The following is a 24,821-nucleotide window of genomic DNA, read 5'->3' as shown; positions in this document are numbered from 1 at the left end:
GTGGAAGGGTACTTTGTGTTATATGGCGGGGGATGTGGGGGGGTGGTGTTGCTGGATTGGGATTATTGGTTACCAGATTTCCAGTAATTACCATATGATCATGCCTCCCTGCAAGCAGAAACAGACAATAAATTCGTCTAAAAAATGCACATTGCAAGCAGTTGGACTGATTAAGAAACCTTCTGATTTAAGAGATTGCCCCAAAGTATTCTCTAAATTATTGGTCCACATCGTTGAAAAAAAATGTTGCTTGGGTGGATTTAAGAGCCTAATTCTAAAAACATATTTAAAACAAATTGAAGCCCTTGAGTAAAGTTTTGCTCAAACCTTAATTAAAAAGCACTTACACTCGGCAACTCACTGTTGTCAATTCCTGCCATGATTGCTTCACCCAAGTTTCACAATGTTATTATTCTTTTTATTACTTAGCTGTTAAAAATGTTAGTTCTAATTAACAATGATGTTGCAAAGCAAGGGTTTATAAAGATCATGCACTCCTAAAATTTGTAGGGGAAAACAGAGACACTGCCTTTAATAACTGCAATGTTAATTTTATCAGTTACTTTATCTGGCAGCATTATTTAGAATTTGACTGTAGAATCAAACATAATGCTAACTTACACAAATAGCAGCTCTGTGTCTGGTAATCATTTTTTTTGAAGTCTTGTCACCTGTTGTCTTTAACTGGGCATACCTGTAACATTTCATTTTATACTCAGATTTTAGGCTTTTCAAAGTAGCATCTGGTGTTTTCAACAAATCAAGTAATAATCAAGTAATAATACTGAATTTGAAACTTCTCTTGGTGTTCTAAAGGTGTATCTTGAATGTCAGGATTTGCAAAATGGGTTACACATATAACGGGATAACTGTCAGCAATTTGGGGTGAAAAGAGTTTTTGGTTATTATTTTAACAATGTCTCAGTGGCAGGAATAGAATCCTTTCTCACCTGCTCAGACCCAGATCCTAGTAGCACTTCAGAAAGTCATTTTTGGACTTTGCTGTAACATAACAAAACTGTGCGGCAGCCTGCCATCACACCTCATTTGCTGCAGCGTGTATTTAACTCCCAGAGCTCTTTTACACTGTAGTGATTTTTGCCCTTTGTTCTTTTGGTCAAATTGTCATTAACTGGTTTGAAACAGAAATACTAATTGTATGGTCACCAGCAATAAGCAAAATTGGAAATTAAGTGTGTTGCTAATTATGGCCTTGTTTTCTGTGCACTCACACTATGGGCAATCATAGTGATGTAAAGGCAGTTGAAGGTTCAGGGCAACCACCTCTTAAAGGTGGTAAATAATCAATTTTGGGGCTGAGAGTCTATGGTTTGTTCATCACCCACCTAGCATACAGGGAGCAGAGCATTTCCTGTGCTTCTCCATCTCTGCCAAGGGGACTGACCCCTGGAGTAAACCCTTCTTTCCAGAAGCAGTGCTTCGGTTTTAATACTATCAGCTGCTGCATCCTGGCTTGGACCGGTTGCCCCCAGTTAGTGCCCAAGCAGCCAGAAGCTGATGGTGTTTCTGGTCACTACTGACCTAGATTGGAGCTGAACTAGTGACCTACATATGAAGGGGGACATACTTCAGCAGTCCCCTGAGCCAGCACTCCCCTCACCTGAATGCAGAGTAAATTGCATGGGTTTGGACTATGTTAAATGGATAGTTATTCATTCTCACTGTGATCTGTGCCAGGTGATGCTGGTTTTTTATATCCAGAGTAGCATAACCCCAAGGTTGCAAGTCTGCAGAGTAGGTCTGCCTGTGGAAATCTGGGAGGCTCAGGGGCTGCAAAGCCAGATGTATCCAAGTCCCGTCCTCTTCTGCACTCCCTTCCAAGGGCTTTGACTGCTTTTAAACATAGGAAGCAAATAAATTACAATCAGTCTGATAGGTGGGTTGCAGTGATTCACAAGTTTGTAAGGCACACATGAAACAAATCCTGTCTTTGCAGTAAAGCGGGTTATCATGGCACTGAATGCATCTAGCTGGGGCATTGCAGCCTGTCTCCTGGAGTCTCCAGGAAGCTGAACTTGAATCAGACACTAGCTAATGTGATAAATATTGTTTAAAATGAATCCTCAGAATTTTTTCTCCTCCTATTGCTGCAGCCCGGCATTCAGCTTCCCCCACCCCATTAACCCAGTGACGTACCAGCAGATCCTGACCCAGCAGAGAGGCCTGAGCTCAGCCTTCGGACACACTCCTCCCTTGATCCAGCCGTCCCCAACCTTCCCCCCACGGCAGCACATGGCAGTCATCTCCGTCAACCCACCACCAGCACAGATCAGCAGCAACAGCAACTGCATCTCTGACTCCAGCCAGGTAGGGATGGCCATCCTGGCTCTCTCCATGCATGGCACATGGGGAAATGGAGGCACGTTCTCCATGGGATGAGTGCTACCCTTCGTGGTGGTTGTGGGAGTTTTACCCATTCTCTTTGAACCAAAGGTCTTGATCCATCAGAGCGTTTGAACATGATATGCAGGGTCATCTCAGGCAGCAAATCTCCTTGAACATGTGTTATGTGCTATTGAAATTGAGGGAATTCAGCATGTGCTGGAGTGTTTTGCCAGATACACACTTGAGCACTGTGAACCAAGCTTCATCAATTCCTTCACCAGTCCCTCCTTCCTTTTTTCTACTGACATGAACCATGTTGATTGTCTTAAAACACCTTATTCCTTTCCTCTTTAACAAATTAGTGCATCGTATCTAGGCCTGATAACCATTTTACTTCTTGTTCCTTCTTTTTCAGTAGCTTTCTCTCTCGGAGTATCCTTGCTGTTGATTTTTACTGTTCAGGTTTGCAAAACCAGGGGCCAGATTTTGAAAACTAGGAATGCCATGATGTGTATGAAATCCCACACCTCAAACACATCCTTGCAAATACCTGTGAGTTCACACAGGTGCATGCATGTGTGCACAAGCCCTCCACATGCACAGCTTTAGTGAATATGTCTAGCATATTTTTAATCATTTTTTTCTTCCCATTTTCCTTCCTTGGAAGTTTAAATTGCAGTTGCTTTTCTCCCCAAAGACTTATTTCACCTCATTTCACACCCATTTCAAATTGTTGGTTTAGTTGTATCATACTGAACTTTACAGACAGGTTTATTGTTTTAGGGTTTCTTATGGTCGCTGCACTGCAAACTCTGTTTGTTATTGAAGGTTATTTGATTGACTGGTTTTGTTTTCTTCTCACAAACTGGCTACCAAAATAATGTGGCTGGCAGGAGTTATGCCTCTGTTTAATAACTTGCAGGACCAATCTTGAGCAATTAGCAAGAGTGTATTTAAAATGTTAATGTTCCAATTTTATGCACATACAATGGGATGTTTTTTCTCCTGAAGTTGTTCTCATTTTTTAAGAGCTTAGCAAAATATACACATAGCCTTTCGTGCACCCAGCGTGCCAGAGCCCTTGCATGTAACCAGAGCCCCCTTCTCCCCCCAGGAATTCATTTTCTCAACAAATCATTTCATCACATTGAGAAATAAATTCATGCCTTGGGTGGGGGTTGCATAAGGTTTTGATGGCTTTGACAGGGACTGGATCACTCTGAAATGGAGCAGCAGCAGCGGGGCCAAGCTCATTGGTGAGCCTGCAGAAGCTGATGCTGTCATTGACTCTTCCCTTTCTTCCTTCTCTGCCTTGCACAAACCCACACGGGGTAGTTTTCATGCAAAGCCCAGGCCAGTAGGCCGATACCCCCTTGTCCCCGGCCACTCCTGAAGTTAAGCCTTGACTGATTTCTTAGTTAAATTTTAATGAAGATGTGGGCTGCAATCAGTCTCTCATCCCAAACCCTGGTGCCATATCTTCCCTGGTTTTCTCTCATAGAACAAGCAGAACAGCGAGTCGGCCGTGAGCAGCACAGTCAATCCAGTAATTAACAAGCGCAGCAAAGTCAAGACTGAAGTGGAGGGCTTGCCCCCAGCATCCCCAACCACACAGGTAACCTTGGTGCGAGACGTGTTGTGGGACCGAGGCAGCAAGCTGCTGGGTCCTTGTCCTCAGGAGTGATACTCTTGGCACCTTTTGCTTGCCATGCAAGGCTGCCAGGCGAGTGGGTGTCTCTTGCAGCAGGAAGCCCAGCAAGGTACAGGGCAGAGATGCAGTCACTGATTGAAGCATTCAACGGGTGCTTGAAATTCAGCTTGCTGTTTGCTGTGCTTAGGTAGAAAAGGAGGGAGGGAATATTTCAAGCGTAATAACTTTTAAAATGATGTCTGAGTTTTCTGTGCTGCAAAGCAAGCAGCACTGGTGTCTCAGAGCAAATGTAAATTACAAAGGAATCTTGCATGTAGGTAGAAAGATTGAAAAAAAAGGACAACTTCTTGATTCAACAAGGAATTGTTCCTAGAAACATCATTTACATTGGTGACACAACATTTGACACCAGGAAGGACCCAAAGGCTTTTACTTTCTTTCCAGAGCTCTGTGATTGCAAACTGTTTAACGGCTGACAGTATCCATCTGACCATCCTTTATCACAACTGTAAACTATCAGGAGTGCTCTGGGCACTTCATTTTCATGAAATATTAGGCTGTGTTATTGTCAAGTGAATGGAAGAGTTGATGACAAATTTCTCCTTCTGCCCTGGTTCAGGAGCAGGTCTCAGCATGATGCATGGGGACAGCAACGTGTGCAGTCATCAGGAGGCTGGTAAAATTGATGAAGATAGCATATCAGGGAAAGATAAACATGCTGTAGTCAGCACAATTAGGGCAAAGAGGCATCTCTCTGGAGCTTTGAGTTTAGGAGTGTATCTACATGCTGCTGCAAAAGCACGTGCCCCAAAAAACCAATCTGGCTCTCACCCAGGCTAATGGGGCCACATGTTTATTTCTTGTGGCAAATGAAAACAGATTTGAAAGCCATCAGCTGCTTTCTCAAAGCAGAAGAGCTGTGGGACAGCCAGCTGCTTGCTTGATGACTGTCGTCCTCCTTTCTCTGCTCTGATTTGAAGAGGTGTGCACCCATCAGCAGGGAGTGCTTGGGTAGCATCAGCCTGGCTCACCCCTGCAGCCCTTCCCCAGAGTTTCATCCACTCAGCCTTATGTGAAACAAGTGCTGAAAGAAGGGGGAGAATCATTTAAAGTGATGCAAGGAGACTTGATTAAAATAGCAAGGTGAAATTAAGAGAAGGAAAACACACGCTGGTCGTCTAGTAATTCCTAATGAGGAGATCTGTGAAGTAATACCCCAAGGGAAATGTAGGCTTCACGTCTTGCAGCTTTTCAGTATTGACTGGGAAATTACTGGAAAGTACCTTGTAAAAGACAGCCCATTCTTGGCAAGGAGAACAGGTTACAAGACTGAACGTAGCAGGTGTCTCCTCTTCAGTTGGTCTAAGCGACAGCAACTTGTTAAATTTGGGGATTCCTGTTCTGCAGGAGACTGTGCTGAAAAGTTGAGTTACAGTCAGTTAATTATTGACTGCTACATTTTTTGCAGAGTATGAAGCTCAGGCATCCCAAAAAAAGCATTCATGTGTGTGTTTTGTTTTGGAAATGCTGTACTGGAAACGCTTCATGTGAGTTGTGGTTTGGGTGTTTAAAATCCTTGGCCAGACAGTATCTCCCATGATGGCTTATGCTATGAAAAACACAATCCAGACAAGATTTGTGGGACATAGTGGAGCATCAGGCATGAGGGACCTGAGTTACTGTGCTCTTACGATACCACAGCAGCTCCAGTACAGATTCAGATTAATGTTGAACTAACTAGAAATGAAACAAGTCAGTCCTCTTCAACAAATTAAAAGGGTTTCAATTCCATTTCTCCAATGGAAAGTACAAAAATTTTGTCAAAATATTATTTTTAGTAGAAAATTTCACTTTTCCAGAGACTACAGTTTGCATGGGGAGAAAAGTTTCAACAAAAAATAATGTTCACAGCTCAACCGAATAGGAATTGCAGGAAAAAGAAGCTGCTGTTTGAACTTTCTCAGGCTATGGCTCTGGGCTCTGATATAGTTTGAATCTCCAGAAGTCTTTCTGTAAATTACTACAGTCTCCTGTCCCAGGAGCCACCTTACAATTTTAATTTTTTTTTTAATTAAGAGCTAATTAAAACAAATCTCTTCCTCCCCATATCTAAACTTTTGAATTGAAAAGTCACAAAAGTCACTGCTGGCATGTATGTCAGGAGATAGTTAATGGAAATTGTTGAACTTTCCTACAGCACCTCTCACTTTCCAAGCTATATAATGCCATTAAGTCATTAATCATTGCAGCTCCTCAGTAGGCATTGCGAAGGTGTTGGTGGGGAAAGAGATGGCAGCCAGGTAGGTCCATTTGGGGAGGTTAGAGGTAGTTTAAGATGAGTCTGAGTCTGGTCTGACTGTGTCTACACACTTATGGGGGCAAATGGAGCATCAGATCATGAGGAACAGCATCTGATGTGGTCAGTCACCCTGGGTGTTCCTGTCTAAAGGTGCCCTGGAGGCAGGATGCTCTGTACTGGGCAGTAGTAGTAGTTAGCAGGAAAGGGAATGAAGGGGGTCAAAATCTGCCTGATATTGTATTGCTAAATTCCCAAGTCAACATTGGTTGCTAATTGCCTTGTCTGTAGTGCAGGTGTCTGACACACACAAGCCAACAGTTGTCCTTAACTCTGAATTGTATTAATTATGTTGCATGTTACACTATTTTGTAGGTGCTGATGTTTTAATCCTCATAGTGGCCATAACAAAAATCTTCTATGCTGTATTTAGCACTGAGGAGTTGGCTATAAAGTAAAGTTAAGGAGAGAGCTCACAGCATGCCCAGCATTAAAGTAACTTATTTATGAGTCCAGAGCCCCTGGAGCTCTGCTCTGTAATCCACTCATCACTGGGTCTTGCTCAAGCTTCCCAAATTTCCCTATCTCAGAGGAGTGCTTTGTGGGCTCACCACTTTGTCCCTGTGGAGCACCCAGCAAACGAGCATCACCTGTAAATCTTTGGGTAAGGATTAGGTACAATTTTCTCATCTGTTGAAAGATGTGGAGAACAGGAACCCCCCTCCCCAACCCATGTCAGGTGAGTGTGGTGACCACGAGGCTCTAACTGCTCTGTGGTTTCTTCATGCTTGTATTTCCCACTCCTCCAAGATCAGAAGTTTTGCTCCAGCAAACACAGACAAAGGTTAAAAGCCAGCCTTTTCCTTTCTTCAGCCTTTCCTGTGACTGCCCATGACCTGGCTGGAGCGAGGCACCACTGCGACCATGGCTTCAGGGTGTTTCATGTCTTGTTATTAACTCTGATCCATTTCTACCAAAACCCTGTAACTCATTATTTCACAGTAATCAAGGATGTTACGTTGCTACAACAAGCAGTTGATACCTGCACCGTAATCTATGAGTGATGGAGGAATTCAGATGAAAGAAGTTCACCTTATACAATGTACTGTTGTGTGTTGCAGGAGCATCTGACAGACCTGAAAGAAGATCTAGACAAGGATGAATGTAAACAGGAGCCTGAGGTTATTTATGAGACGAACTGTCACTGGGAAGGGTGCACAAAGGAATATGACACTCAAGAGCAGCTCGTCCATGTGAGTAATGGTTGGGAGGAAACCCCAGCGATAAATTTGTGTTTCTGTGCACTTGTCCTCATTTTTTATCACTAGCTGCTGTACAGCCAGAGCTCACTCTGGGAGCTACTAAAGGTGCAAATCAGAGATACAGTGTGTAAACACTGCCAAAGCAGGTCGCTGCTCCCCGAGGAGTTTAACTGCAAGAAGACTCTCACAGATTATCTGATGTTGTTCTCTTAGCTGCTGAGGCTGCAGTTTCAGTCTCCCTTGTGCACAACCCCATGAAGGGGGCTGAGCCCTTCGTTCTTCGCTGGCTGTATTCACTGAGCCTCCCCATGTACCTACACCAGCTATGAGTCAGGGATCGTTCATACTGCCGTAGGTCCTTGTCCAGGCTGTGAAAGCCTTTTACGTTGCTGTGACATGAGCTGCGGGGCCATATCACTTAGAGGCTGTTGACCTGCTCAGCTCATCCCTACCACAAAAATAGAGCACTTCCAGAGTTTGGAGACATGCTCTACTGTCTCCATCAGGACCTGAAATACAGAAAGTGGGTTGATTTTTTTTAAATTGGGAAATAGGGCTTCCGTAATCACAGTGATATCCCCAAACCAGTGTCAAAACTGCTCTCTGAAGCATTCCCAAACCAAGTCATTAATCAGATTTTCAGTTCTAATTAATTCCAAGAACCTTTTGCGTGCTTTGCTTCACCTGGGAATCCACTGTTTGGTTTCCTTTGGCTTCTGGGTTCAACAAATCCCTCAAACTCAGAGCAAGTGCCTGTGACATCAGACATGATCTGCGTCTGAGCCCCATCCTACCCCCAACCCAGCACCTTCCCAGTCCTCATTTTGGGTCTGTTGTGCAAACCCTATTTGCTTAAAGCCAGCCCAGAGCTGTTGGGAATTCACCAGCTGCAGCAACACTGCTGCTTGCACCAAAATGTTGGATTGAGGAAATTTTGTGAGAGGACCCGCTATCTTCTCCTTTCTCTTCAGCCTTTTGCTGCTTGCCTCAGCTGGACTCCAAGCCTGCCAGGGGCCACCCATGTGTGACTCATGTAGCCCTCTTCCCGAGGGCTCGTATCTGCTCTCACCCTTTTTTATATCTTCATTTTAGTCACGTTTAGACACTACCAAGTAAGTGTCAGTCTTCATTTCCCCAGGCTCTGCACGCAAACATTATCTTAGCCCAGAGGGACCACACTCTAAACAATAATTTTGGGCATGTGCTCTTCTTCCATCTAAGGCTAGCACCTTCCCGCCTCTGCCAGAAGTCACTGGTTCAGTGCAACAATCCTTGAGTACAGACAGATTTGGAAATGGTTTTCAGGGCCACATGAGTGATAAGGTGCTCAATGGGTTGCACGTTGTATGCCATGGGTCATTGCTTTTCTGGGATTAAACCACAGCAGCCCTGTCAGATGGGCTGGGCTCACATTTGTCTAGAAGTATTTGTGCATTTCCCTCGCAGACACAAGAAAAACTAACTCTGCCCAAAGCAAAGTGCAGGGCAGATCCAGGCAGCTGAGCACAATTTATTTCCAGAGAAAACCCAAAGAAAAATATTTGATGGAATGTCCAAGATTTTCCTAAATTTGGAAGGTTATGAAAACGGAGGCTTCTGTACTATGATTACTAGTGACACAGGGTTGTGGATTTGGGAGGCCCAAAATACACATGCAAATGAAATACAGATGCCGTGGGCCAACTTCTGAGAAGGTGGCATCCCACCGTGAATGGAAAAACTCTAGTTTGTGTGCAGAGGAAAGTAACTGGGCATGCAGGATCTGTTGTCCATACACAGTGAGCAATGTGCTTGTGGGAAACATGCGTGTCAATGAGGAGCAGCAGGAGAGAGGACATATTTTTGCAAGCACCACTACTTTTCCGAGCCTCAAAGGTCACACTAAATTTGAGAGAAGCCTAAGCAAAGCCTCCCGCCAGGTGGGACTTTGATGGGTGCTATGGAGCTGTAGCTGAAGTGTGATGAGTTGTGCAACTGCTCCTGCACTGTGTGATGGAAAGCAGATGTTGCTCAGACAGTGAGTTAGTAAGCCTGAAGGGGGGCTACAGTCCCCTTCCCATGAATGTGTCTTCCTCTGGCCCAAGCAGGACTAAACAGGCGAGCCTGTGCCCTCCCCCACTCCTAGCACTGCTGTGCGTAGTCTTGGTTGCAAGTCAGACTCCCACACAAACAGAGCCAAGAGACATTTCTTCCCAGTCTGGTCTGGACATGGTTTAGCACGTTCATGGGTCTCCTGAGGGGGTTCACCAAATTTCCACTGTCTGAGGCTAAAATCTCACACTGATGCCATGTTACAAACCAGAACCATAGGCAGCTGAGCTCCAAACCCATACGAAACTTCTCCCAGACCCAGCCTCCCCCAACCCTCCCAGCACACAGCTTTGGCTCTTCGTGTTTACTTGTGGTGCCCAAGGGACCAGCTGTCATGCACCTCCACTTGCCTCTGGGTAGACCTGGTGCCCCAAGCAACAGGTCCCTGTCCCCAGGGTTGGGCCACAGCACACAAAATGTTAGAACTGGATTTGACTGGGACTGCAAAGTTCAGTGATTCTGTTTTAATGCATTTTTGTGTTCTCCTGCTGCCTCACTCCCCAAGAAAGTCTCATTCCGAGCTGCAACGTGTGCCTGGCCTTGGCAAGGGGGATGAAGGCAGGGGCTGCAGAAAAATCTCAGCACAAAAGAAAAACAAAACACAAACCCAAAGTGCTTTATTTTAGGATTTCCTGTCAGTTAATGTCTGCTGAAAACACAGGAGCGAGGACAGGCATTATTTTTGGCAGTAAGACCCCGTTCAGAGGGACAAGGCCACCGCGGGAGCAGCGCTGCCGATGGGCTGGTCTCCGGCTCTGTTTATTTTCGTCAGGGCTTCATCTGCCCTGGGCTGGGAAAAAGCAAGCCTTGTCTTCCTCCAGAGGGTGGATGAAGGCACTGTTCTGGGTCTGGCTTTTCAACACCCCAGCACAGGATTTCAGGGACCCAGGTAATTAGCAGTAATTGAGGCCACCAAGCTTTCCTTGGCGCATAGCTCGCAGATGCTGTCATTTCCTGCCAGCCGCCAGCACTGGACAGCAGGTGGATGTCTTAGGGCCGGTGTACGGGCTGGTGTGCAGGCAGGCTTAGGATCATAGAAGTGTAGAGTCATTTAGTTTGGAAAAGACCTTTAAGATCACTGAGTCTAATCGAGGCTTGTCTCCTCCTCTCCCCCATCCTCCAGCAGTGCCCCAGGAAAGGGACCCAGCTGCGTAAATGCAGAACAGGAGGGTTTGTCAGAGACAAAAAAGACTCTATATACATCCTCCTCAACAGTGACGTCAGGCAGCCAAGGAGACACTGAGAGGGATCCTCTCTCCCTGACACATTGGTCCCCATTGCTTTTGCAAACCTCCCATTCATAGCTGCTTTGGACCCAGCACCCAGTATGCTGGGTGCTGTGCAGCTTCTCCTGCAGGACACACCAGACTGCGGAGCTGGCTCCCGTGTCCCTGGTGTTATCTGTACACCTGGGACCCAGGTGGAGTGCCTGACCACAAGCACTGGGGAGGGAAGAGCTTGCTTTTGGAGCACCATGTGTGCTTTTCTGCCATCAGCTCTTCCAGGAGTGACCTGCTTCTCCCTTCTCTCCTACCAGCACATCAACAACGATCACATCCATGGGGAGAAGAAGGAGTTTGTCTGCCGCTGGCAGGACTGCACGAGGGAGCAGAAGCCCTTCAAAGCTCAGTATATGTTGGTGGTGCACATGCGAAGGCACACCGGAGAGAAGCCACACAAGTGCACGGTGAGCTTGCAGGGACACATGGTGCATCTCAGCTTGGCAAGTGGGACACGGGACTTTGGTGGTCACATGAAAGTGTGTGTAGATACAGACATGGCTTTGAGCAGGGCTCTCCCAGGGTATCTGCCGGCACCCAGCTCAGGGCCAGTCCAGCTCTCTCTGTCTGGCTTACAGCTATTTGCAGCTTTCACCCTGGGGACAAGGCAAGCGGTCAAGGAGGGTGGTCAAGGTGTTAGTGGGAAAAACTGCATTTCCTTGGGGAAAATGGGTTCAGCTCTACCATAGAGATCCAGAGGGACTCAGGACAAGCCACTTCAGGTAGAAAACCAGCAAGTTTAGCTGCTTACATCCAAGAAGGAAATCCAGTAGCTCTACACTGTGGGGAACCACCAAACCCTGGTCGTGTCTAACTCTGCATTGCCCAGTACTGCTGCTGGGGCTGCAAGTTTCCCTCACTCACATAGCTGAGTGTGCACACATGCCTTCTTCCAGCCTGGGGAGCTGAGCCAACACCACTTGCCTCTGCTGTCTTAATCTAGAGGTGAGGTCAACCTCTGGGTGCTTGAACCTCACCAGGAGCTCAGTCCCCAGATCTTCTGCATGCAAGCAGTCAAGAGTTAAGCAGTGCCTGAGGAAGAGCATGGGGTACTATTTTGTATCTCAGCCCTGTGGTTTACAGGTTCATCTAGCACATGGGAGATCTGGGCTCACCTCCACCTCACCTTCAAGATATTAAAGCTCATATCTGCCCTCAAACATGGAGTCTCCCACTGCACCACTGGCTGACATGGAGCAGCCAAGGATGGCTGATGGGGGAGCACAAAAAAGAAGCAAGCTGTGGAGTTTAATGGCTGTGGCCAGCTGGTAGGAGAGAAGAGGTGTTCACCATCTCTTTACACATATACTTCAGCCCTTTTTCCTCCTGAAGGTCCATCCCTGTCTTTTGATATCCTCTGCTCCCTGCCTTCTCCTCCTGCCAGTTTTTCGTACCTCCTCCGCTGTCAGCATTACACTGTTCCTCTCCCCAGAGTCTCAGGGATGAGTCTTTCTGCTCAGCAGATGTCTGAACCCTCCTCCTATATCTTCCTCCTCTTCTGCTCCATTAGTCACTTCCAGCCTTACTCCCTCCCTGGCTCTGCCCCAGCTCCTGCTTACAAATATTAGGATATGTATGATTTGCTTGCTGCATGACTCCTTTATCAGTCTTCCAGCCCTGTGTTCATTTAATTTAGAGCATAAGCTCCCTGGGGCACAGGGCCATGTCCTTTGTTTTAATCTTCTAAAGCACTTTGCCCACTTCTAATGCTTTACCAATCTTCCTTAAAAGTCTGAAGGAATATTGATCGTCAGTATGCTACAGAGTGAGCAGTGAGGGAAAGTCTAGTGCTGCCCTTGCGGGTAGAGGGACTCAGAAGACAAAAAGCCGCAGGATCTGCATCCTCTTCGGTGCTATAATAGAGCAGGAAAAAGCAACGCTGCACAATCCTGCCTCTTTCAGACCTCGGTTGTGTCTCACTGGAGCAATGGCAAGGCTGTGTGTGTTTGAGTCTCAAGTCATCCTCTGCCTCCTGGAGAACTGCAGATCCTCCATATGTGATACGTCACAGCAACTCTCCCCAAACTGGAGTACCACCAGTTTCCAGTTGCCTGGGATACATGGCAGCTCTGCAGACAGTGCCCTTCTACAGCAGAGCATTCCTTGTCCAAGTTTGGCAGTGATTTTTCAAAGCACCATTTGTTTCAGACAAGAAGGTTGTGGTGTACATAAAGCTACAGATGAGCCCTATTGCAGCCTGAGACTCAGTCAAGGATTATTTCAACAGATGACGGCCAGAACTCCCACTGACATAATCAAATCCATGCGTAAGAGTGGGAACAACACAACTGCTTTGAACATGCACAGGCTGCTTTGTTGAGAAGCTCTTATTTGAAAATGTAGCCTCAGTACTTTTGCTCTTAATAACTGCATTTTTGTGTCAGTATCCAGCAAAACCAGAATGGACACATGAGTTGCCTCGTGCTGAGTTTCCTTTGTTTTCCAGCAAGTGGAATGATGTATTTCAATAACCATAAGCGACTTGAGTTGTAAAGGCCTGTTTGCACAGGGCAAGAGAAGAAAGGGATATACTGTGCTACCTCAAAGTTGCAGCATGTTCTATGGGCCAGATGGGCTAATGAAAGGAAGGGGAACTGGATTCATCCCACCCCAACAAAGCTGTGGAAGGAATTAGCTCTTGCAGGATGCTTCTACTGTCCTTGAAGAGCTCCGTATATCTCAAGAGAGCAAAGCAAGTTTGCCTTATGTCCACCATCCCTGTGCTAGGCCTTGAAGGGAAGCTTGAGTAACCTTACTTCTCTTCCAGCACAACAAACTTATATGGGATCAGCCTGTGCTTATGTGCTTCATGGGTTTCACGGGCTGCATGTTTACCCCACTCCTTAGTGCAGGTGAGTCCTGTGCCTGTGGAACACAAGGATACAGGTAGTAGCATTGCTGTTGCATGTATCTGCCTTTGGCCTCTGCCCAAAAGGGCTAGATCTCTGGACTTGTAGAACCACTCAGCTGCCCACAGGGAAACCAGACACTGAGCTGTGGCATGACCTGTCCTGCTATGACATCAGTTTCTTTACTGGCCAAGACTCAAACACAGCAATGTGAAGTCCTGTCACATCTGGACTGAACTTGTAGACACATTTAAGTGGTCTGACTAAAATACAACACCTTGTAGCTTGTGTACATTACAACAGGAGGGCCTGCTTGTTGAAATTTAAAGTGTGTTTTAAGGTGCTTGCATAAGAAGTCAACGTGGGCTTTTCAATGCTCCCAGCTGAACAGCAAGTGCAACGTTTGGGTAGAATTTGGAAGGGAGCTTTACATTTATTAAAACCTCTTCCAGTGTTTGTAAGTTCCCACTTGTATTACCAAAGAGCATTTAAGATTTTCACCTTGGTTTGAGGTAAAATCCTCCCATGCTGCAGACAGGGCAGGTGCAGGGAGAAGCCTCCAGCCCCACCAGAGTGGAGAGTGGCAGGACTTACATCACCCGAAGCCTCACCATGTCTCCCAAGCAACTCCTTCTCGTTGTGTGGGCAGCTGGTTTCCTTCCAGGAGGAAGGTTCCTGGCCTGTTTTGTCATCCAAAAATCCATCTGTCTTCAAGATTGAGTCTTGTTTTTTAAGCTGGTAATGTCAGACAGCCTGACCACAGCATCCTCTGAGAGTAGACCCAAACTGTAATTTGGGAAACTTCAAAGCTTACTAGATTTCTGCTTGTGTGTTAGAGAATGGTCTGGCCTTTCCAGTGCTGGTGCTAGTGAAGTTGCAAGGCTGGTCAAACTGTCAAGAAGTCGTCAGTTCTTAGGGTGGGAAGGAGAGGGCCTGTGTTTCTGAGTGTGTTAGCTGCAAAGGGATGGCAGGAGGGGCTAAGAGAGCCCTAGGAGGAGTGGAGGGGTGTTAAACCCTGCTGGAAAAAAGAGTCTCTTGTTGAAATGTCAGGTGGGTACCCAACAAGGAGCAGCACCTTAAATATGACTCACTGCTGAAACTCTCAGCCTGCCTAGGGAAGCACATTCTCCCAACAAAGTGGATGTTGTTCCCTAAAACACAAGCCCTTTAAAAGGAAGAAAAAAGGAAAGAATGAGAAACAGATGAGAAGGGTTTAAGCAGAGGGAAAATCAAATTTTTCTGGTTAATTAATCACTCCTCTTGTGTTATTTTTATTTTAGTTTGAGGGTTGTTCCAAAGCCTATTCCCGCCTGGAGAACTTAAAGACACACCTGAGGTCCCACACTGGAGAAAAACCCTATGTCTGCGAACATGAAGGCTGCAATAAAGCCTTTTCCAATGCCTCGGACAGAGCCAAGCACCAGAACAGGACGCATTCCAATGAGGTAAGCCTGGCCTCACCGCAGCTCAACGGAGGGCTTTTTTTTTTTTAATTTTGCTGACAATAAACATACACTTTACATGCTGGACTCATGTAAAAATAAACCTACTGTAATGAGAGGTTTTTCTTATTTTTTAATGGGATTTATTTTGCTAGAGAGCCAGACCACATTAGTGTTATATTTATGAAAGCCATGGTTGAAATCATAAACAGATGTTAAAGTATGCAAACTTTTTAATCAGCTTTGGAAATTAAAGTAAGCATTTTCCAAATTTATAATTTTTAATAGTGCAAACAGGATTGCACAGTTGTGCATGTGGTGTTTAATATCACTATGGAGCAGACTTGCAGTAGTATAACAGCTACTCTGGATCCTGACGCTCTGGAAATAACACTCCCTCCACCGTTTGATGTACAATGATAGAGCACAATGCAATGCTTTGTTAACCTTGGCTAATAAAGACCCGCTATTAGTAGTTGGGGAGCAGAGGAAATTGCCTTTATTGTAACGCATGTGATGGTCTGTTGCAATCAACCACAACCGACGATTGAAATTTATATTACCACTAATTAGCTGACAGGGGAAGAAAAAACAACACTCCAAAGTTCTAATAGTGTTTGCAGCCATGAAGAATTCTGTCTGTAGCCTAATTTGCAACAGTTAAATATAGACTATTGGAGAATGGAACACAATTGCCACAGATGACAGCTTTTTAAAGCGATACTGTGTCTACAAAGGGCTTGCTGGGAGTATTTCTATCTCTAGCATAATATCCATGAGTGATAACCAAAGCTTTGTAGGTTTCGGATATTCTGTTGGAGTCAGAACAAGGATGCAGATTCTAGGATGCCCTTCCATGCTGTGTGATGCTGAGATGGATCCCAGTATAATTTGGTTTGGGTATGAACCCAAATGTCAGGATTGACCTTTACCAGTGAGACACTTCCCCAGCAGGACATAGGTTAAAATTAATCCATATCTGCACTGCGAGTGGGTAGTTTGGGGTTGGTTTAAGGCTGCATTGACCTTGAGGCCAGGAGGGATGAACAAGACATGCAACTTCTCATCTGCTCAGCAACCTACATTCCCAGTAACTGGTGTTTGACTTTCTTCCCCTGAAAGGTAGGCAGTCGTGATTTAATCTCACATATGGGGTATTAGAAATTGTTTTCCAGCCCTGGATGCTTTATCTGCCTTTCTCCAGTGCTGGATCCAATGTCCCTTTTGTTGTTGCTATTTCCACCTCTTAACACTACAGTGTTAAGTCACTCTCCATCTTCTTTCTCATAAGCTTAATAAGTCAGTCAAGCAACTGAAGATTGCCATTACTGCAGTATTTTTTCCTGTCCTTAAATCAATTTTGCATCCCTTTTCCATCCCAAAGGATTCTCATGTGGATGGATCAAGACTGCTGGTACAACTTTCAGTGCTGGTTGCAGACTCACTCTGCCCGGTTTGTGCACACTGAAGCAGAACATGAGCTACTTTCTGCCCATAGATCACTTGAGCTCTGTTCCCTAGAGCTTTCCCAAGATCCTTCCTGGGCACTCCAGCTTCCCTTCTGTTGGGCCAGCTGGTGTCCCATGTTCCTACATGTGGAATTTTGGCTTTGGCTGTATTATTAAATGTCATTTCTTTGATGGGTTCAGTTTCCCAAGTGATCCAGATCAGGAGCTTCACTGGATCTGGGATGACTCCTCACTTCATCTGAGCAGAGCTCAGACACACTTGAAGGTCTATTCATTTGGGTTCCCATTGTGCAAGAAGGTGAAGTTGTAGGGCAGGAGCATCCAACTTCCTGTCTATGGTGGACACTGATCCACCATATGCTGACACTTGACACAGGCTGCATCCAACAACACAAAATAAAGACTCAGAGAGGGATTTTATCCTCTGCTGTTGGTTCCCCTGGAGGATGCCAAAGCCTTCTCAGATGCAGAAACAGCATAGCCACTAGTTGAGGATTTGTACTAGATCAGCTGAGCCTTACCACGGGAACTACATGGCACTGCATGGTCTTACATTTTGTGATCATAGTCACTCCTGAATGCTGTTCAGCCCTCCCTGATGCAACACAGGCATGACCCAGGACTTGTGAGAGATCTGTATGCTGCATGTAATTACTCTTGGCATATAGTTGCATATATTTAACACCCTCTTTTTGAGGAACTTATGATCCTTTGCAACAGATGACATTCCTCATGGCAAAGCTCTTTGCATTGGGCAGCAGGCCCAGGTGAGGGTCTTGCAACCAGCTGTGGCCATGACCACAGTTAGCAAAACTGCACTGAGACCTTGGCTCACAAAAACCACATGGATGCAAAGCAGGAGTTTGTGGCCGTGAATATTTCCCATTACCCATTGGTAACTCTATTGAGGTTCCTAGCTACCTACTAAATATTTTCCTCTGCTTGCAGTATTTACTTGGGATACACCACAGTTTCAGAGTTAGTCATCCGTGTCTCCTCTAAGGGGGAAGTTTCAGGTTCCCTGTATTTTTCTCCATCATTATGTGACAGGACATGGGTGTTTCAAACATACTGAAGTTCAAGGCTGGTGATATATTACCACACTGGCTTTTGTTTGATTGTTGAAATGTCACATGCACTATTTAATTTTAAACTTTCAGTGATTTTCGAATCCCTTCAAGGGGATGCCTTCAAAGTTACACCAGGGAAAAGGGCTTTTCTCCCGTGACCACTCTCCAGTGCATACATGAAAGAGTGGGATGAGTTCATGGCTAGCCAAAGGCTCAGAGTGACACTTTCTCCAATTCAAGCTAAACAAGGGTAAAATGAAGAAATTCAGTTCTGCTGAGTGCCTGGGGAGTTCTCCAGTTCTCCCACCCTAAGGTGTATCGTGCTGTATGTGCGTGGGAGTAGGAGGGAGGCATCCGAGATATCTAAATTGTTGACTTCACTAGGGCATGCATTGCATCCGATGTCAGAATCTGGATAACCCAGGGGATATAGCGAGGCATGCCAACAAAACAGCAGCTGTGCTCAGTTCAGTTGCAGGAGGTATGGCCTGATGAAGATGATGGTTTCACACCATTAGGTGGAGTGTCTGCTGTCCAAGCAACAGTGATTGTGTTGCCCTAATTACTGGTGTCTGAAAAATAAAAACTATTGGGCCTAAAGGATCTTGTAAAAAAATCCTTGAACTGTTTTATGTAGGGATTTTTAACATCTGTGGTGGGGGTTCTGTTCTTTTAAATAGGTTTTAATAGCTGTAATAATATTTCTGTAATGCCTTGTCCAAAAGGTTGCATGAGATTCATAAACAATTTTACTTTTTGTGCTTTGATTTACCCAGTGTTAAAATATATTAAATATTTACCTCAGTGGAGTCTTACAAGGATTTAGTTTGTTCAAGTGATGTGCCAAGATCAGTCAGGAAGCATACTTTTGAATAAAAAACAGACTTTCAATGTTTTTCATGTGATGATTCTGACTTTCTGCAAAGAATATGTACTCCTTTGTATTTTTTCACTGAAGCTTCTGGGTAAAATTACAAAACAGATTAAAAAAATAATAGGAATGGTCATTTTGGGTAGTCTTCAAACAACATCTATCTGTTTTTTTTCATGGATCTATCCTAGTGCGTTGGCAGAAAAATACTTAGAGGAGCTGTGAGGCTGAAAGCGGAACTTGTGATGAATTCAGAGCTTCCAGCGCAGCGCAGCAGCACCAGCTCAAACTGCCGCCCTAATACACTTTGGAATTGGAAATTAAATTAAAAAAAAAAGTTAAAAGAAGAAAAGTATCTGTTTGCTGACTTCTGTTTTCAGAAGCATGGTTTCAGCCTTGTTTTCCTGTGGCAATCAATGATTCATGAATTTGGGAATAGAGTGCTATTGTCTGAAAAAAGCATTGCATGCCTGTGGTTTGTTTTGCACAATAACAGATTTCAAGGTGACAGGTGCTGGAGTGGTATGATAGATTGGGTAGGGTGAATCCAGTCTGGCTTGGTTTTGCTGGAATTCCATCAGCCAGAAGGTCTCAGACGTTTTCTCAATGTGGACCCCACCTTAGCAGGGAGAATGTGTTATGGCCAGTCCCCTACATCACCTCCGTGCCATCCATAATCAGGAAACATTCCTGTGGCCACCCGAGCAAATACATACATGGGAAAGTAATATTAGGAAAGTATTTCATGAATTCTTAGCTGTCTTTTAATCCAGAAACTGAAAACAAGGAGTTTAGCAAACATCAAATGACTGGCTAGGTCTGTGTGGATCAGCAGCAGCCTATATATCACATCTTAGAGATCTCAGTCTTACAGAACCCTGCAAAGCAGATGCTCCACATTTTACTGCTGCCAACCGCTATGCTCATTGTATTTTCTTGGCCCATACATTGTACCTGGAATATTTGGGCTTGTTCTAAATATAACCCAAGATTTGCTTGTGTTGACAGAAACCCTACGTCTGTAAAATCCCTGGCTGCACGAAGCGGTACACAGACCCTAGTTCCCTCAGGAAGCACGTCAAGACCGTGCACGGGCCTGATGCCCACGTCACGAAGAAGCAGCGCAACGACGTTCACCCGAGGCCACCTCCGCTCAAGGAAAATGGGGACAATGAGGCAAGCGCCAAGCAGAGCAGCAAGGTTCCAGAGGAGAGCCCTGAGGCCAACAGCACCACAAGGAGCATGGAGGATTGCTTACAAGTCAAAACGATAAAAACAGAGAATTCTGTGGTAAGAGCAGTTGCTCTTGGCAGAAATGACACAGCCCCTAATTTCTCTGACACGATGGGGGCGTGAAGCATTTGCATGCCATTTACCTCTCTGGGCAGTTGCCCTTTACTTGCCAACACCCTAGAGTTCAAGTCCAGAGATGAAACTGCAGGTCAGGGCACAGTCCAGTACATTTTGCATGTTCCTACCCAACATCACAAATTCCCACCCTCATAGTCATGGGGGCCATGTGATGCCCAGTGTTGAGCTTGGCCTCCCTGTGCTGTGAAAGTGGGAAAAACTCAGAGTGCTGTGGTCAGATGAGCTTTACCTACCTTACCAATTTAAATTGAACAATGACCATAGGGCACAGATTGATGAACGCTTCTAGGAGCAGAAGTCCTGGCTTAAGCAGTCCCTTTTCTCCTCCTCCCTGCACCCTTCACTGTTTTTCTTTCCAGGCTGCTGCTGCACAGCAGTTTTGCTGGCACAACACGGTTGTGGGCTGTCTGATGAAGCCAGTGAGGATAAACGTAGCTGTTTTATTTTTGTTGGGTATCTTAAAGCAAGTTCAATTCCTCAGTCCTGTCCACCATACACAGAAGTACAGAATCACTGGATCTGGCAGGGACCTCTTGAGATTATCTAGTCCAACGTCCCTGCTCAAGCAAGGCCAGCTAGAGCAGATTGCTCAGGAGTACACAAGTTCAATACACAACTCCCAGCTGCCACAGAAAATTGTACTGGGATGATGGGGCACGGTAGTGAAACCAGAAATAAACATGAGAGTAGTGCTGTGGCCCACAGAATACAGGCTTACAGTCAACCATGATCATGCTTTACAGCCCCATGAGTGGCCACCAGCTGAAGCAAAGATCATTTATCAGCCTTCTGGCCATTACAGCAGCTCCACAGTAGGCAGTAGTGTAGTCGAGGGTGCTAATGGGGCGTGTATGGTGGTGGGTCCAAACACAGTCAAGCCTCTTCCACCTCATCCAGGGTGCCTACCTGCTCCTCAGCACACCGCTGCTGGTGGAGGGGATGGCACATTGCAACACACCGGTCACTTTTGCCTTTTGATGTTTCTGTTTACGCAGAATCACAGAATGTTAGGGATTGGAAGGGACCTTGAAAGATCATCTAGTCCAATCCCCCAAGTACCCAAAAGTACCCAAAGTTTACCTTAGTACCCAAAGTTCTGGTCTGCTGCACCAGCTCAAAGTGGGGCAGAGTATGGGCTGGATCCAGCAAAAAAGACCTTCACCTGCAAAGGAAAGTGTTCACATAGTCCCCAGACTTCTCACTAGGGCTGCAAGGACTTTGAGCTCCAAAAGATATATTTTCTTGATTTGAATCCAGGCTAAAAGATTGTTATTCCTATGAAACAACATGCCCTGAAGCTACAAAGATTTTCCAAAAAAGGTTAAGGGATACGTTGTTGGACAAATTACTAATGAGCAGCATGTTTCGATTAGGAAGGAACTGAGTATTTTCACATCCAAAGTGTCTCTAATTGACTAAAGGAACAGTTTTACTGTGATGAGGCTCTGTGGGTTACAGAAACAGAGTGTGAGAACCACTGGACAGAATGACCTCTCTCCAATACTCTTCCTCCATGTGTTTTGCTTTTTTTTTTTTTTTTCCTATGAAAACACAGACACAATCACGGCTCCCCACCCTGTTTCTCCCAAAGGTGTGGGGTTGTTTTCCTAGGGCCCTGTTCTCCCAGGGCTGCAGCCAAGCCGTCTTGCTGGTGGCAGGGCCATGGGTTGGATGTTCTTCTCTGCTCTCCCCATCCAGCGCTGCACTTCACTTGTGCACGTCTAATGGGCGGCATCCGACCTGGTGGGCCTGCGTCCAACTCCTGTTTCCTGGTTAAGATCAGGGTGGTGGGAGGGTAAGACGCTTCATTGGTTCCCATCGCTCCTTGTTTTGACCCATCTGTGGATCTCATCCCAAACCCATGGTGACAGGTGGGAAGTTTCTCCTAGGGGTTTTTATCTGAGCCCCCAAAGAGGGAAGGCAGGGAAGATGGGGTATGGGAGAGGGGGAGATGTTGGCAATTTGTGTTGTATTCTGCACTCCCCTCTTTCTCCTTTTACTAACATTGTCCATTCTGTTAATGCTGTCTTTGTCCTAACAACCTGTTCTTTATTCCCACTTACTTTTCCTTACTCTACCTTCCTAAGGACAGTCGGTACTAAGGTGAGCAAAGAAATCCTTTGTATTAAAATAACTGTTTAAAGCATGGTCTCCTGGAGGCCTCCTGTCTCCAGCTAACCTGTGTGGGATGGAGGCGGAGGCACGCGGAGTGATGGCGAGGGACAGGGGATATTTGCTTGAGTGCAGAAATGGGGAGGACACAGTGCCCAAGGATTCCCTTTGCCACCTTTCTCCCAGCATCACAACTTGCCATTAAGTCCAGGGATTGCAATCTCTGTCCTCCCAATTGAAGGTCAATGAGGCCATCAGAGCCAGTCAGCCCTGCCCATGAGGGCTGCTACAGAGCAAAGTAAAACCTGCATCACCCTGCACCCCCACCTTCGCCTGGGGCAGAATCCGTTGCCTTTTCAGAGCTCGACAGTTGCTGGAGCGTGGGCCTGGAGCAGAGAAGCCAGGCATCCTGTCTGGTAGCAGCAAAAGCTACCTCAGAGCAAGTTCAGACCATTTAGTGTCTGCTCCAAATAAACTATTCAATGTGAAATGCAATTCCTAATGTAAATAAAACAAATATTTATGGTGCTTTATCTGCCTTATCTGCAAGTGGGAGTTTGCAAGCAGTGAACCAGGTTTTTATCTGGCTGGGAAGTTTGTCAGCTAACCTAATTATATGTTAGGGTATTTTAAAGACAGAAATACTTTGTGTCTGAAATACTTAGGCCTTGATCCTATGTTAGATAAGCCAGTGCTTGCTGCAATATACCTTGCACAACCAGGTAATGTGCTGCTTTTCTTCAAGAAGCATCTGTCCTTAATCTTTTGGAGGAACAGCATTTGGTTTCTCTCCATCCTCCAGTTGAACTCACCACAGTTTTTCCAGCTGCAGGGTGCTTCCCTGCCCTCCCCACCTAGGGACGATGCCCCTGTCCTCTGGTAGAGCTGAGATCCTGCAGCAGGGAAGGGTAACAAGAGAGGGGAGAGCCTGGGATAGGGCCAAACATATGGAGCCCACTGGCGATGTTGTGCTACTGGTTTCTTTGATCCATGTTCCCACCTGCCCAACTCCTCCTCTTTTCCTTCCCCAAGATGTGTCAGTCCAGTCCTGGTGGCCAGTCGTCATGCAGCAGTGAGCCGTCACCCCTTGGCAGCACCAACAACAATGACAGTGGAGTAGAAATGAACATGCACAGCGGGGGAAGTCTGGGAGATCTGACAGCGTTGGATGACAATGCTCCTGTTGTGGACTCAACAGTCTCATCTGGTAATTCGACAGTCAGCCTGCAGCTAAGGAAACACATGACGACTATGCAACGACTTGAACAGCTCAAGAAAGAGAAACTCAAGACAGTTAAGGATTCCTGCTCATGGGTGAGCCCAGCTCCACAAGCCAGAAACACCAAGCTGCCTCCCATCTCAGGAAACGGTAAGCCTCAGGCCTGGACCATGTCCTGTAGGAACCCTCCAGAGTTGGCTCTTGTTTCATAACCAAGAGTCTGTCCTGGAGGAGGATCATTTCTTACGGCCTCTGAGTCAGCCCTTACTGGATAGAGAGGTCAGATAAGATGGAGAGCTTAGTTGTAAACACAGCCATCTGGTGATGTGCAACAGAAACCCAGATGCTCAGTGCTACAGAGCTAGAAAAGAGGCAGAGGTGTTGGTGTCCTTCTTGTTCCTGGGCTTGCCCAGGACCCAGCCACAGCTGTCCTCACTGTCCCAGTGGCAGCTGCAAGACTGCTTGGGTTTGTTCCAGCAGTAACAATTCCCCAAGGGCTGATGTGCTGCCAGGGAGATTGCTGGAGCACAGCATCAATCCAGACAAGCCCTTCATCCTTGATCTTGCTCAAGCCTTTTGTCACTTCAAGAGCTCCTGGCTATTGCCTACAGCTTCATATGCTAGTTTCCTGCTGGCTGGGGATTCTCAATAAAGGCATCTTCATGATCCCTCCAGTGCTCCTCTAACTTTGCCAAGAAGTCCCAAGGCATAGAGCCTGGGTTATACTAAACCTCAGGGCTTAGTATATTGGAGCTTCCTGGTTTACTCTGGAAAGAGCCTTTGAGAGTCAACTTTTGGGCTCTCAGTCTCCTATCCCTGACTGCTGTGCTGTCCCAGGAAGCAGCTGTCATTGTATTTACATGCTGTCTCCGTTGCACTGTTCACACCAATCCTACTTTTTTCCTACTAAGAGAAGCCCATGTGGAGGCATTTTCTGAGCAGCTGAGCATCAGTGGGGCACACATTACAAAGACTGCAGCAGGGACTTCTTGTCTTCTCTCCCCAGCCTTCTTGCTCTTTGTGCATGGACACAGAGCTGGAGATGAGACTTTGAATTCACTGACAGTAAATGAAATTCACTGTTGTTCCCATAAAATATTTGGGGGTATCTTTGTGTGTCTGTATTCTGGCACCAAGAACACTACTAAGTGGAATTTCTCAGCTAACTAAACCTTTTCCTTCCCTGCAACCTTTCTCTCAGGCTCTATTCTAGAAAATAGTGGTGGTTCTTCTGCTACGCTGCCTAATCCCAGAATAATGGAGCTGTCTGTCAATGAGGTTACGATGCTGAACCAACTCAATGAGCGCCGTGATAGTACAACAAGCACCATCAGCTCTGCCTACACCGTCAGCCGCAGATCATCAGGGATCTCCCCATACTTCTCCAGCCGCCGTTCTAGCGAGGCTTCGCAGCTCGGGCACCGTCCCAATAACACAAGCTCTGCTGACTCCTACGATCCGATTTCAACAGATGCCTCCCGTCGGTCGAGCG

At 46.0% G+C, this 24,821-nt stretch overlaps 1 protein-coding gene across 1 annotated transcript in view; it reads left to right on the top strand.

Annotated features, from left to right (window-relative positions):
* The window catches only part of GLI2 (GLI family zinc finger 2), a 65,502-nt gene that overhangs the window by 38,613 nt on the left and 2,068 nt on the right, over positions 1–24,821 (top strand). The window contains 9 exon segments of the mRNA XM_010170444.2: positions 2,115–2,328; positions 3,848–3,961; positions 7,415–7,546; positions 11,184–11,333; positions 15,056–15,220; positions 19,636–19,917; positions 23,143–23,501; positions 24,550–24,819; position 24,821. The exon segment at position 24,821 is cut by the window's right edge and continues 1,041 nt beyond it. Coding sequence (XP_010168746.1) covers positions 2,115–2,328; positions 3,848–3,961; positions 7,415–7,546; positions 11,184–11,333; positions 15,056–15,220; positions 19,636–19,917; positions 23,143–23,501; positions 24,550–24,819; position 24,821 — 1,687 coding nt within the window.

Source organism: Antrostomus carolinensis, unplaced genomic scaffold (genome assembly GCF_000700745.2).
Source record: "Antrostomus carolinensis isolate BGI_N321 unplaced genomic scaffold, ASM70074v2 scaffold21310, whole genome shotgun sequence".
Taxonomy (NCBI): domain Eukaryota; kingdom Metazoa; phylum Chordata; class Aves; order Caprimulgiformes; family Caprimulgidae; genus Antrostomus; species Antrostomus carolinensis.
Note: the sequence above shows the minus strand (reverse complement) of the source record. Positions and strands in the feature narration are given on the sequence as shown.